Source organism: Thunnus maccoyii, chromosome 17 (genome assembly GCF_910596095.1).
Source record: "Thunnus maccoyii chromosome 17, fThuMac1.1, whole genome shotgun sequence".
NCBI lineage: Eukaryota > Metazoa > Chordata > Actinopteri > Scombriformes > Scombridae > Thunnus > Thunnus maccoyii.
The window spans coordinates 5,598,357-5,611,523 of NC_056549.1; the positions used below are offsets into that span (position 1 = coordinate 5,598,357).

General features: G+C 37.1%; 1 protein-coding gene across 3 annotated transcripts in view; it reads right to left on the reverse strand.

Moving 5' to 3' along the window:
• Window positions 1-9,325, reverse strand: part of col12a1b (collagen, type XII, alpha 1b) — a 152,239-nt gene extending 142,914 nt beyond the window's left edge. For all 3 annotated transcript variants that reach the window (XM_042391103.1, XM_042391104.1, XM_042391102.1), the window contains exons 1-4: window positions 9,141-9,325; window positions 8,219-8,330; window positions 3,729-3,845; window positions 215-358 (exon numbers count right to left, since the gene is read on the reverse strand). In XM_042391103.1, the coding sequence (XP_042247037.1) occupies window positions 215-358; window positions 3,729-3,845; window positions 8,219-8,294 (337 nt within the window). In that variant the 5' untranslated portion in view covers window positions 8,295-8,330; window positions 9,141-9,325. The remainder of the gene's footprint in view (window positions 1-214; window positions 359-3,728; window positions 3,846-8,218; window positions 8,331-9,140) is intronic.
• Window positions 9,326-13,167: the final 3,842 nt, after the last annotated feature.

The window sequence follows — 13,167 nt, forward strand, 5'->3', positions numbered from 1 at the left end:
GAAATTTCACACTTTTGTTTTAAATGCTGGTGTTACTTTCATTAAAAAATCCCTCAGCTGTCTTACAATCCGGTTTAGTTTTTTGACCGGAGCAGGTCGAGGTGTCTTCCTGCCAAACCTGACCAGCTGCAGACAAACTTTACTAGCATTTGGTTGGAGGTCTGGTGCTAATTTACACATAAACACACACACATTGAGGGACATGGTGACTCACTTGTGATCTGGCCGGAAATGGGCAGACTCTCCTCTGATCCAATGTATGCAGATATCGTTACGGTATAATCCACATCTGGACTCAGGTCTGAGATGGCGGTCTTAGTCGCAGACGCAGGCAGATTAAATTCTTTTGTTGGTTCTTCTACAAGAATGCAAAAAGTCAGAGGGAAGCCATTAGGAAACTATTGCATTACTTCATTTCTCCAAGAGTCACAACAGGGCTTCAGAAAAACCTGATTCCAACTGTTGACCCGAGGACTGAAAGAGACGTGTAAGCAAGAACAGTATGAATTAATTTAATAAAAACTTTCCGCATTACTATGAACCAAAACATATTATTTTAACCCTGAAATCCCTCCAATTCCTCCATTAAGTCAAGAGTAATTATTCCTTAAAAATATCATTTTCAAATATTAAAGGTTTACATCAGATGGGTTAAAGGTATTTATTCATGTAGGCTCCATTAATTCAGGAATTTTTAACGACTTGTGTGCAAGTTACCATGGTAATGGGTCATTAATGTAAAAAGACCCATAAAATTTAGATTTAAATAACTCCTTGTACCATCAGTTGTACTCACAATTAGTAATATTTTGTTATTTTTTGTTTATTTATTGATAAAAATAAATGTAATGAATTGCCTTTATAGTTCAAAAGACACTAACTAGCTTTAAAGTTAGAAATAAAGGGAGATAGAGGTGATTATATCACCCTCAAAGTTTCATTACATTAAAGCAAGCAAGCAAACATTTAAAGAACAACATTTTGGTAAATATGCTTATTCATGGTTAGCGTTGTTTAGCTTAAACACTGGAAGCAGGGGAAAACAGTTAGCCTGTCAAAAGTTAGAGAATAAACTAAGCTTAATTAACACACTTAATTACATACACACGTAAAATTAGTGTTTTAGTTAGTATTCATTAAGCTAATCTAATCTAACCAACGTTATTTGGTCATTTAGTCTAATGTTGTTGGCGTAACGTTACAGTATGTAATTTGAGGTATATTTTGAAGTTTGTTAAATGTAATTTTAATTCTGTTTAAATTAATAAACAGCATTTCATATGTCATGTCAGATACAATCATTCCTCAATCTAAACGAGTCAAACTGTATATTAGCAAGCTAACGTTAGTGCTGTCAGTTAGCTGACAATACGTAACAGTTACACCTGGAAGTTAGACAGTGTAAATAATAAGGGACAACTAATCTCTACATAAGAACTAGTTTGTTTTAAGTTAAATATGCGTAAACCTCCACTTAGTAAACACTTTATAATTAGCTTAAGTTTGAACTTACAAACTGTTGGCGCTAACTGGCTCCTGGTTTCATCGTGTTGCAGAATGAAAGGGTTTTCCCCAAACTATTTCCACAAAGTTGGAAGCACACTATTGTCTAAAATACATGCTGTATCATTAAAGACACAGTGAAACAAATAATACATTTTACAGGTTCTAGTGCATTATTATTAATTTATCTCCTGTTAAATGCTAAATATGTGTCAACAAATAATTTTTGACTATTTTTACATCAAATTATCTCTTTTACCGCTTTCTTTTTGTCTAAAATGTAAAAATATTCATCTTGATTCCCATTTGTAAATAACATTCACGCCAATTTCCAAGTCATAATTACGACTGGTAAACTGACTTTTCTGAAAGCTCAGATATATCCGACTTGACACTTCATAACATGTAAGTGCCAGAAAATCAAGCAAGCAGGAACATCTCATGTAAACCAAACCCAGTGAGCACCAACCATCATTTCAATGCTGATTTCTAGTTGAAAACTGGGTGATATTTGGTCTGAAACTTCTTTACACCCCTCTTTTTTCCAACATCAACATGTTACAAAACACAAATTTGTTTAATCATTTTGATACTTTGTTCAGTTGTAGCTTCAAAGAGAGACGATATTGATTAGTATGAAGTTATTTCTCCAAAGTCATATTGCACTGATCGGTTAAATGTGGTCTACACAAAAACGTAATTGCAACACATTTAACATTAATATTTCATATAAAATGTCATAAATATGGAACTATATAGTAGGAGCGGAGTCAAATATGGTATTCGGAAAAGCACAAATAGAGGGCTTTTACAATATTTTTTTTGTACAAATATTTTAAAAACTGTTTGTTTTCAGGAAGAAAAAAAAACATGTCAAATAACTTTCTGTGTACCGGAGGTATAAATAGCTGCAGGTCTGTGTGTCTGGTGCAGCTGAGTTTTGGCTGGGTGGTCAGCGTAGTCGTACATGGTCTGGAAGACTAGGGTTTGAAAGCTGGCGTGGGAAACCTCCTTCGCCAGACCATATTTCACCAGGATTTGCGATCGTGACATCTTTCATCCTCTACAATGTGCAAATAATAGCCTATCGTCATTTTGGAGCCTAAACTAAAAAAAAACACATCCAGATTTCTCAGTTGAAAGCCAGTATTACAAATCCTGGTGAAATATGGTCTAAATGTGAAAGTTTAATCGATGTCTTCAAATAGAAGACAGTGAAAAAAACTTTTAAACCTGTTTTGAATGTCTTTTCACCGATGACCATAGCCGTTGTTTAAATGTCTTTTCAATGGGAAAATGCTCACTGAGTAGTCATTCATGGTGATTAAACCCAAAATTTGATTGATATGATGTTATGTTATCAGTGCACAGTATTTTTAACCTTCACTTGGCCAACTGTGCAATGATACAACCGTCCTGAGTTGTCGGAAGATGGGAACGCTTACAAGGCATAAACATTATTATATATATACAATATTTCTCATCTTTTCCATTCATCCCATATGATGTGAATGTGGCATAAAGCCCTGCCAACATGTTCCATTTCACTTGGAAATACATCATGTTACTGAAGCTAAAGCTGCTCTTATTTCTAATTTCACTTTGACTTTAATATATCAATTTCAAACCTCATTGGTATAAAGGAGCCTAGAAACCATGAAAAAATTACAAGGCCACAAGTGCACAAAATTATGTCCAACGAAAGTGGTCCAAAAGTCTGACTTTCCCATTCAAGTAAATGGGAAAGTGGTCTCACACGTTTGGACCCTACGGTATACTTTTGGCCATATAATTTAGCTTTAGAAACGTCCCCATTTGTATATTTAACTTCAAAGGTGATTTTTCAGCTTTAGTAAAATTAAGTTTAAGTAATTTTGAGTTAAGTGTTAAGGCAGCTGATTTCAAAACCATCTAAGCTGTTAAATGAATGCTGGCGGATGTCACATCTACACTCCTGAGTTAAACCAACACTGACAATTTTCCATGGGAGTGTTGGTTGAATTGGCAGCTGACGATTACACTTATCCAAACATAATGTTTTTCCTTTTTTCCCCTCCGCTTTTATCATTAGAGCTCCGGGAGCCAAACATGTGTCTGCAGACATCTTCAGATAATTGCGGGGATTGTTGAGTCTTGCCGGGCAGAGTGATGTCTCGGAGAGTTTATGGCACTCGTAATGTTATGAGCTCGGCAGGACAGAACTCGCAGGTTTAATGAGCACCCACCTGTGTCTGAGGTCACTTGTATTCTGTAGCCCTGTATCCTCGACTGTGGTCTGGTCCAGATCATTTGCACTGTGTTTTCATTTAAAATCTTAAACCTCAAATCTGATGGAGGGTCGACTGTGAAGAGAAAATGTAAACACAGTTAATCCTGCAGTTTTAGGAGGTGGATGTATTATATTGTTGATAATAGAAGGATTATCCCCAACAGTCAACACTTCCAGGATGAAGTTAGACAAGTTCACTGTTGGAGCAAACAACACAAGACAAAACCAAACTACAGATGTGAGGGAGGCCATTTTGGAGGAAAAAAAAAAATGACCTCGGTTTGAGCTCGTGTGGCCAGTGGCCACAGTCAACAACTCAAGCAACAACAAACTGACAACAAAAACACAACAAAACAACACGACACTACCTTCTACATTCAAGAAGGAAACACAAACAGGGCAGGAATTTTGGTTGTAACCGTGTCTATGGAAACAAAGAAAGGCCAATTTGAATTTTATAAGCAACTAAATACCCACTTACACAATTTAACCACTACTGAGTACTTAATGAAATTTAAATACCAAAGAATTTATAGCATTGAAATATTTTACCTTGAAAACCATCTATCCAATCTGAGGCAGTTTTAATTCCCTTTATGAATTTTTTTTATTTCAATTTTTGTGCTTTAAATCATTTGATTTCTTGTGTTCAGTATTTTTAAAAGATTGTATTTCCCAGACTGAACTGGTCATTTTTGGATATAAAAATCAAATCGTAAGAAGTCAAATCCAAAAAAATGACGTTGCTCATTTTGGGTTGGTGAAAGCCAAACAGGATGTCAAACTCAAATTGGACATCTGGGCTACTAAGGATAATCAATCTTTGTGGAGCCTTAATGGAATTGATCAAACCTCTGTCCAATCAGGTTTTGATCTCTTAGTAACGAAACCCAAGAAAACAACTTAATTTATTTATTTATTTTTTTTTTTTTTTTTTGAAATTTTGTAATTTGAAAATGTCCAGTGAAATCTGAGCAATTTAACCTCAGTTTCTTAATATTGGACGATTTAATTTTCTGTCTGAATTTAAAAAAAATAAATAAATAAACATAAAAAAAAAATCTGGAATTTCAGATAAATGGTTTTCAAAGTAAAGAAATGAAATGCTGTAAACTTAGTGGTGTTTAAATTTCATTTGTATGCATTTGTAGATACGTTTCAAATTCAGGTAGTAAGTCGCTTGTAAAAATCTTAATTATTTCAACATTTCTTTGCTTCCATACAGGTGACTTTGACAGATAACCAGCAGGTTTTTAAAGTTTCCCGCCCTGTTAACAAACTACAACATGGACCGGCTGAAATCCATCAGATTGTCCATGACCTCAATCCAACTCATGATGTTGAATTGACAAAAATACACAAATCTGATTATATTCTGCATTATTGATTATACAATGGATAAAGATCTGATTGATCACTTTCACCGTCTCCATTGCAAACCTCATAAAAGAATACACCGTGCCACTCAAGACACGTGTACGTCTTTTTTCTTCTCACTTTTCCCAAAAATCTACACCAGAGGTTCTTAAAATATTTCATCTCCAGACCCAAAGTGTTGTCTCTTTCTAGGACTCGTTATCACAGAGTCTTTCTTCTACTTTTAGCAAAAACAAATCACCATCTAGTTAAAACAACCAGAATTGTTGTAGGAATCTGGACCATAGTTTAAGAACCGCTGGTCTTTGTGACTTAAACTAACAAACAGGATAAAAGTGCACACAGATTAAAGTTCAGATCGTGATCTCTGACATGGAGGGTCATGCATGTGTACATGAAAAGTTGTTAACAACAACTTGGGGCAACGGGCAAAAAGTTTCCATGTACACGAGGGGGGCCACAGGTTATGTGTCTATTTTTAATATTTTAAAATGATATTCTTCAGGTTGGGGTGAAAAACTAGATCATAGACGAACGCAAATAAAAATGTTGCCTACCTGAATATCTAGCTTGCTATAATAGTATAATGCACAGACATCTTTTATGTTTTTAAGCTTGATAAGTGTAGAAAATACCTTTAAATTTAAACAAATTAAAGTAGCTTAATAATGAGATGAGTTAAAGTATGTAACTAACAGCCTGGTTCAGATGCAACTAACGAGGTCTGTTCACAAAATTTAAGATAAAAGTGTTTCTCCAACAAGAAAGGACGACCTAAAGAGATGTCACAACACCTGCGTTGAATTCTCAAACTCTTCTACAAGAAATTAGCTGTGGGAAATAACACTACATCTGGTTTTTGGTACCAGATACCAGAAATAAGCTGTTTATGAATAGGTTTAACACTAAATGAAACACTGAGTATTTCATTTAGCTATTGTCTGTTAATTACTTAATCATATAAAATGTATGTGTTCACAATCTGGAACTAAAAAGACAGTTTATCTACTCTTTCATAATAAAGACTTAGTATTGCCATAGTTTTTAAGTATAAGTATTTATCCAGAGTACTGGATGTTTTCGAGTTTTAGAGACTTTTCTTTCTTTATGAATTTATTCAAAATCTTTAACCAAACTTTCACTCGCCTGAGTGAGACATTATCTAACATTCTCGTGTAACAAACAGGTGGAAACGTTGCATCCAATTCTTAATCTTTTCATGCTGGAGAAACGTTTTCTTCACATATTGGCAGCAAGTAATCTGAGCTCCAGAGTTTGTTCTGATTTCATGAAACAGCTGCACGGATTCGCCGGAAGAACTGCGGAAACACAAATTACTCAAAGATACATAAAGTAGATAAATCATATCACAGATGATCTAGCTAGAGTTTAAAGACACGTTCTCCACGCCTCTATTTCTTACTAGACCACCAACCGGTATATCTGTTATTGCTGGAGTGAAGAATATCATTATAAAATATCGTCGTAAAGCCGAGACTCATGTCCAGTTGACCTGTTCAAGGCTTGACCGGGAAGGTTACAGAACGGCAAAAATGGAGGAACTACCAACCTGGTGAGTCAATTCACGGGTTGCGGGGAGCTGCTTCTGTTTCCAAACGGCCATAAAATAAAACTACCCAAAAAAAACTTCTCATCCAACACACACACTCAAGCACACACACACACATCATCCTCTCCTCACATCCAGGGCTTTCAAGCTTTTCTTTGTGGCTTTTGTCATCTGCTTTTATTTGCTTCTTTTTTTTTTTTTTTTCACTTAAAACGTGAAAGTTTAAAGCAGAGCCGTTCCTGTCCAGAGTCTTTTTCTCTTCAAGGTGTTTGAGCCTTTCAATCTGGCCCCGACATGTCAAACTATTCCAAACGGTAGAATATATACGACCCTGTTAAGATCTCGTGACCTCTGGAAAGGCAGCGAGGGCCCCAGCTGGGACATTAAAGGGGGGTCACAGGAGGTCAGAGAAGAGAGAGAAGGATTCTCCCTCTACGGTCCAATCGGTTTTTACTGCACTCTCCTTTTTTTTTTTTTTTTTGTTATTTTTGAGAGAATATCCAGAGGCTCAGAGGAGCAGATTTTCTCCTCTCCTCAACCTTTAAAATCTCTGGAAAATAATGTGATACTCATATTTTGTCTTTCCGTTCCATCAGGAGAAAGGACGTAGGGAGGAAACTTGGCCACGTGCCGTCTGGGCTTTTTCCTTTTTTCTTCTTCTTCTTCTTTTTTTTTTTTTTTTTTTTTTTTTTGAAACAGGAGAAATGTAGGCTACAGTATAGATTGTAGGAGAGTTTGAGCAAGGGCCCCTCCTAGTGCAAAAAAGATCAAACTACATCTGTCTGCAGATGAAAAGATGCCCTACTTATCCAACAGACGGAGATTTATTTCAGCTCTACAGCCTCACATGGGATGCAGTAGAGGCTAAAATACATACTTTTTTCTTGTTTTTATCACTTAAATATAATTTTTAAGATAGTTTACTGTATTTCAAGACTCATATAAGTGAATCTGTGGCATAAAAGAAGCATAAAACTGCTTAAAGTCCTTTACTTTTAAGGAGAAAAGCAAAATAATGAAGCTTTTCTTCATAGCGGTTGCACCTGGAGACCATATTTTAACATACTTTCAACTCTCAGCTACATCACTGCTTTGGGCAAGTAACATTCATGTCTTAATCCACTTTAAAAAAGTGCTACTGGTTTGGGGAAAAAAAGCTCCTATCCATAAATTCAAACCAGATATTTGAAGATGAGAGTGGTTTTCTCTTCAAGAGGAGATCAGGAATCGTTGGAGTGGAGGGGGGGAAAAAATCAAAGGTTAAACCGAAGCTGAAAAGGAAAATGATCAGTTAGATAAATCATTTCACAAACACACACATTGCTTTCTCTATGTGATTTTTTTTATTCAGACTAAATATGCAGCTACACATTGCAGACAGAGAAAAGGCAGAGGTGAGAGAAGTTGAAGTCATATGTGTTGGATCACAGTGAGAGGAGGAGGAGAGGGAGGAGGAGGAGGAGGAGGAGGAGGATGAGGAGGAGGAGGAGCGGCTTTACCTTGGTCCTGGGCCTGAGCGGAGGACAGCAGCAGTGCCAGGAAGGCAGCCGCCGCCAGAGACAGACTGCTCTTCATCTTCAGCTCCTCTGGCTCAGCAGAACATGAATGAAGCTGCGAGAGGAACGAAGAAGGCGTTTAAGACCTTCAGTATCAGCTCCGGCAACCCCGCAGCATCCTCGGGGCTTTAAGACCGTTATTCTACCTGAATAAGCTCCTTCACCTGACACATGTACAACTTTTATCATTAAAATCTGCAGCTAGGATCAAATAATTGCTTAAATCGTCAGAAAACGCAGTTTTCACGGCAGGAATATGAGAAAATCCTTTTTCCACTATTCCTAAGCGCGTCAAACTGTTCACTATGTATCCATTAAAATATTAAACGACTTTACATATTTGTTTGAATAGATAAAGTCACATAAATTCACAACAAAACTTATTTTCTTACACAATAAAGCCGTTTTAAAATCATGGTAAACCTGTTAGAATAAAGGTGCACAAAGGCAAATCTGTCTCTTCTCTCTCATGCGTTAAATTCCGTTTTCCCTCTTCTATCAGAGCTTCAATTCTGGTGCATGCACACTGCAACGCGTCTAATCCAGTCTCTAATATCTTTGCTGATCAGATGTAACCACTTTTAACTGAAAGAAAGTCTTTCCACCGTTCAGAATAACCGAGCATCAAGTCCTGGCGCTGTGCGCAATTACGCACTGCAACGCCAAGAAATAGTCCACTCGTCTGTCGCATTATCCCGAATAAAATGTGACTGGAACCTGGGTTTTAGAGATAATAAAGTCTAATAACAGCATAGCCTTTAAAATGGCAAGAAGTTAAATTATCTTTACGTCATGATATCACCTGGAACTCAAATAATTCACCTAAAGCTGCGAAAAAAAAATCAAAACACCATGCAGGACTGACCTAGAGGAAACTGTTGGAATTCTTTTGGTTGATTCAAAAAATTTAAAAATAAAAAATGGTTTAAGCCTTTGTTGTAGAACCCCAGTCTGAGAAAGGGAGAGTGAGGTGGTCCGGTGTTGAAGTCAGAGAGCTCCGCGGGTTTTTGGTGTCCTGACGCGTCGGCGAGCCTCTTTCCAAGTGGGAAGAGTCTCCACACAATCTGCTACTTAACAGGGGGGCTGCTCCCAGTTCTGCCTGCCCCGCCGCGAGCTCTTACGACATCCTGCCGGGCCAAAAAGTGATGTGTAACCTCTGAAAGTGCTGGCAGACACACACACATACACGCGCGCGCACGAGCACACACACTCGGAAACTTTTACATAGTTTTCTGCATTCCTTTCCGGTGATGGAGGGCTTCTGTGCGTCTCGACCGCAAGGAGACAGCAGCGCAGATCTGCTTTTCGGGAAAAGGGGGGATCATTGGAGAGAAACTGTCAGAGGCTTTTACCCCCTTTTATCATTTCGTGAATCAATGGGAAAATATTACACAATCTAGTAAACTAATCCCCAAGTCACTATTTTCTCCTTTTAATGCATCGTTCTGGTTTCCAGGGCCGGAACAAGAGTCTCTGGGGTCCTGAGCAGGATTTGATAAGCCATGAAGTGAGAACAGGAATGTGTCAAAAAAAACAAAATCCTTTAAAACTTTAAGAACATTGAGGTACACTTGCTAATCTTGTCACCACATTCAAATACTAAATCTTGGCAAAGGAGCCATCCAAAAAAATCATTTGCCATAGTCAGAAATGTGTTACAAAACCCTTTAAATCTCTAAATTTGGTATAGTACCGCAAGAATTTATCACATTCCAGTTTGTCAGAGTCACAGAATCCACTAATTTGTTGAGAAACCTCCAAACTTTTTTTAGTTATGATACACAGACTTGTTACAGATCCCACAAATAGCAAAATATGCGTCAGAAAACCTAAAATTAGTTGGATGGTTTAATCCAGAAAAGTCCCCAATCACAAAATTTAGTACAGTGCCACAAACCTTTTTGTTATCATAATCCAGAATTTGTTCAAATCTATCAAAGTTCTGTTATAGAACCCCCAAATCCAGCACGACGCCCCATTATTCATGTGTTAGTGTCTCCGAATTTGTCAAAGCAACCAACAAAATGTTTGAGCTGTAATCCCAAAACTTGTTTTAATGCCCCACAATCCTAAAATCTGATGTAGTGCGAAAACTGTGTAGGTTCTAATAATATGAAAGGTTTTCAAGTGGCATCACATAATCTCTCATTTTGTGTTAGTTCTCCACAAATCTGTCACAGCAGCCCCCAAAAATGTGATAATTTCTTTAATCCTAGAACTGGTTATAACTACTAAATGCTCATTTTTTCTGTTTAAATTTAGCAAAATTCAATGTAAGTCCCAAAATCTGTATTAAAAACTTGGTAAAGCACCTGTTTATACATTTTATGGTGCTCATTTGTTTGTATTGTGTGACAGTTGTCTTAGTTTGTTTGTATTTGTTGTTGTAACACTGTTTGTGTTGCCCTCTTGTTCAGGTCTTTCTTGAAAAAAAGAGATTTTAATGTCATTGACACTCTTTTCTTGGTTAAATACAGGAAAAAAGAAAGAAAAAATGATTAACAGTTGTGCTAAAATTGTTTAAAAAGTGCATCATAATGTCAAATTCATGTGTAACAGCCCACAAATCTGCCACTAGTCATAATCTCCCCCTCAGAGAAATGCAAAATTGTCTTAATCTTAAAAAGTATGAAGTCACTGTTTGGCTGTTAAACAGAACCAGTGAGTTTTAATAATTAAATAATAACAAAGGAAACAAACAGAACTACTCTGCAGTTTGTGGAAGCCTTTAGTTCCTTCATGTCTTTGACCGACTCTGCTGGTGATAAATCAAATTTCAATTGAAACGTTGCTGCTCCAGCTCATCACGTCCTGGTTTTTTCTGCATCGTCCGGCTCAGGATTGAACCTTACGCAGCAGATTCCTCCGAGCTGGTGAGTGTTTGTTTATAGTCCCGGGTCGATAAAGGAGCTGCAACTCATCCGGTTACTTCAAAGTGTTAAATGATCTGTGGTGGGTGTGGACTGATAGCAGAGCAGGCCCCGGGGGCTGTTTCCTTCTCTACTCTGAGTTAAATTAAAACAGACAACAGGGAAGAACCCACCCAGCACTGAACATCTATAGATGAACATGTGCCAGATAACATACATCCAGTACGTTTTATGTGATTCCTGCAGCAGATTATTAACATGTGGACAAGCTTAAGACAGAGCATGTGGTTTAAAAAGGCATGAATGCCTGAGTTCACTGAGTGTCAGCTGATTTCTTTGGAAACGTCGCCCTCTAGTGACTAAAAGGTCAACATGCACGCTGGGAGAGATGAAGATTGTAACTTTAATGTTAAACATTTGGCAGCTTGAGGTACATTTTGTTTTTAATGTGTGGTTGTTGTAATTATTTATGATACGTTTAATATTTATATTTTGTGTGGTCTGTCTTATTTTAGCCGTCTTGGTTTTGTTTTTATGTATTTTTTTCGTCTTAGATGATTATTTTACCTTTCTTTTCTTTAGTATTGTTTTATTGGTGTGTCAGGAGATGATCACAGTTTAACCCAATTTTAAACACTTCACAGACTAATTACATCTTTCTAGAAGTAGATTTCCCCAAGTTCATCCAGAATTTGATCCAACTTCCCCCAGCAACCCTTGTTCATTCAGTTTTTTTGGGGAAAAAAAGACCCAGAACAGAGTTTTTCAGTTTTTCAGTTTTTGGTTTGGCTCGTAGTGATTTGAATCTCTCTTGAGCGTCTCCTTCTATAAATTGGGAATCCAGTTTTCTTCCTCCTGCACGTCGCTGCCGGATGGAGGTGACGGTTCGTTTGAAGTTGGAAAAGCTCAGATACACCACCGAGGGTTCGGATAGCAGGGTAGTAGAAGGGACTGACTGTTAGTCATGTTGTCTGATGTTCTCTGGACAGTAAAACGGATATGACTCCCCTATCAGTGCTGCTCACTCGTTAACATGCAAGAGCAATCAACATCCAACGGAGACTTTTCTCTGTAAATGCACTGTTTGTTTTGTTTTTTTCTGTTGGGATTTATATGTTTTTATTATTTTTTAAAGGGAATTTTTAGATAGTTAATCTGTTGTTGCAGTGCTGTGGGCTGGGAGGAACAGCATTTCGCTTTTTTGTGTATGAAAATGCACAAGAAAATGACAATAAACTAAATCTTGAAACCTTGTAGAACCATTGATTATTATGTTTTGGGGTTTTTTTGCATGTTTGCTTCTGTCTTGTACAAAACACTGTTACAAGAATCTTAACCTGAACCAGGACAGACCACATCACTTTAAATCCTTGCACCAGCTCTTGATTTTAAGTGTCTCCATGGTGCCCGTTTTACCTCAATTTGATCAGAAGATCTGAACCATCAGACCACTTCAGTCATTGCATGGTAACGTACTGGTCATCCTTATAATTCAGTCTCAGCTTTCAGTTACTGTGACCCTCTCTCACAGTCTCAAGACGGCTGATACACTTCTAAGAATCTTAAAACATATTTGTTCAATTAGTCTTTTAACTAAGTCTTTTAATGCATTCTATTGTTTTATTATCCTCTCTTCCTTCCCTTTGCTATTTTAAGTATATTTTATCTCTGCACTGATGCCATGTACCAATTTTATTGTTTTAGTTTATGTTTTCTTATTTTTTTGATCCTGTTAAGTTCTTACAAATAAAGCTATTATTGTGTTTTAAAAGCTTGTGAGTGTGTGTTGTTGTGTGTTGGCCAGCCCCTCCAGTGGTTGGGATGTGGGCACTGGAATAATATGCAAAATGTTTGAAAAACCCCAGTAAATAACTGGTAACTCTGGGTTTTCCAGCTCTGAGCGCGTTCATGTGAAAGAAGCAGGATTTTTAATTATGAGCGACATCATCAGAACCATGAATGAAGTACAATACTTTTTCTAAACTTTATTTAAAACACAGCTCAGAAGAAAACAACAGCAGG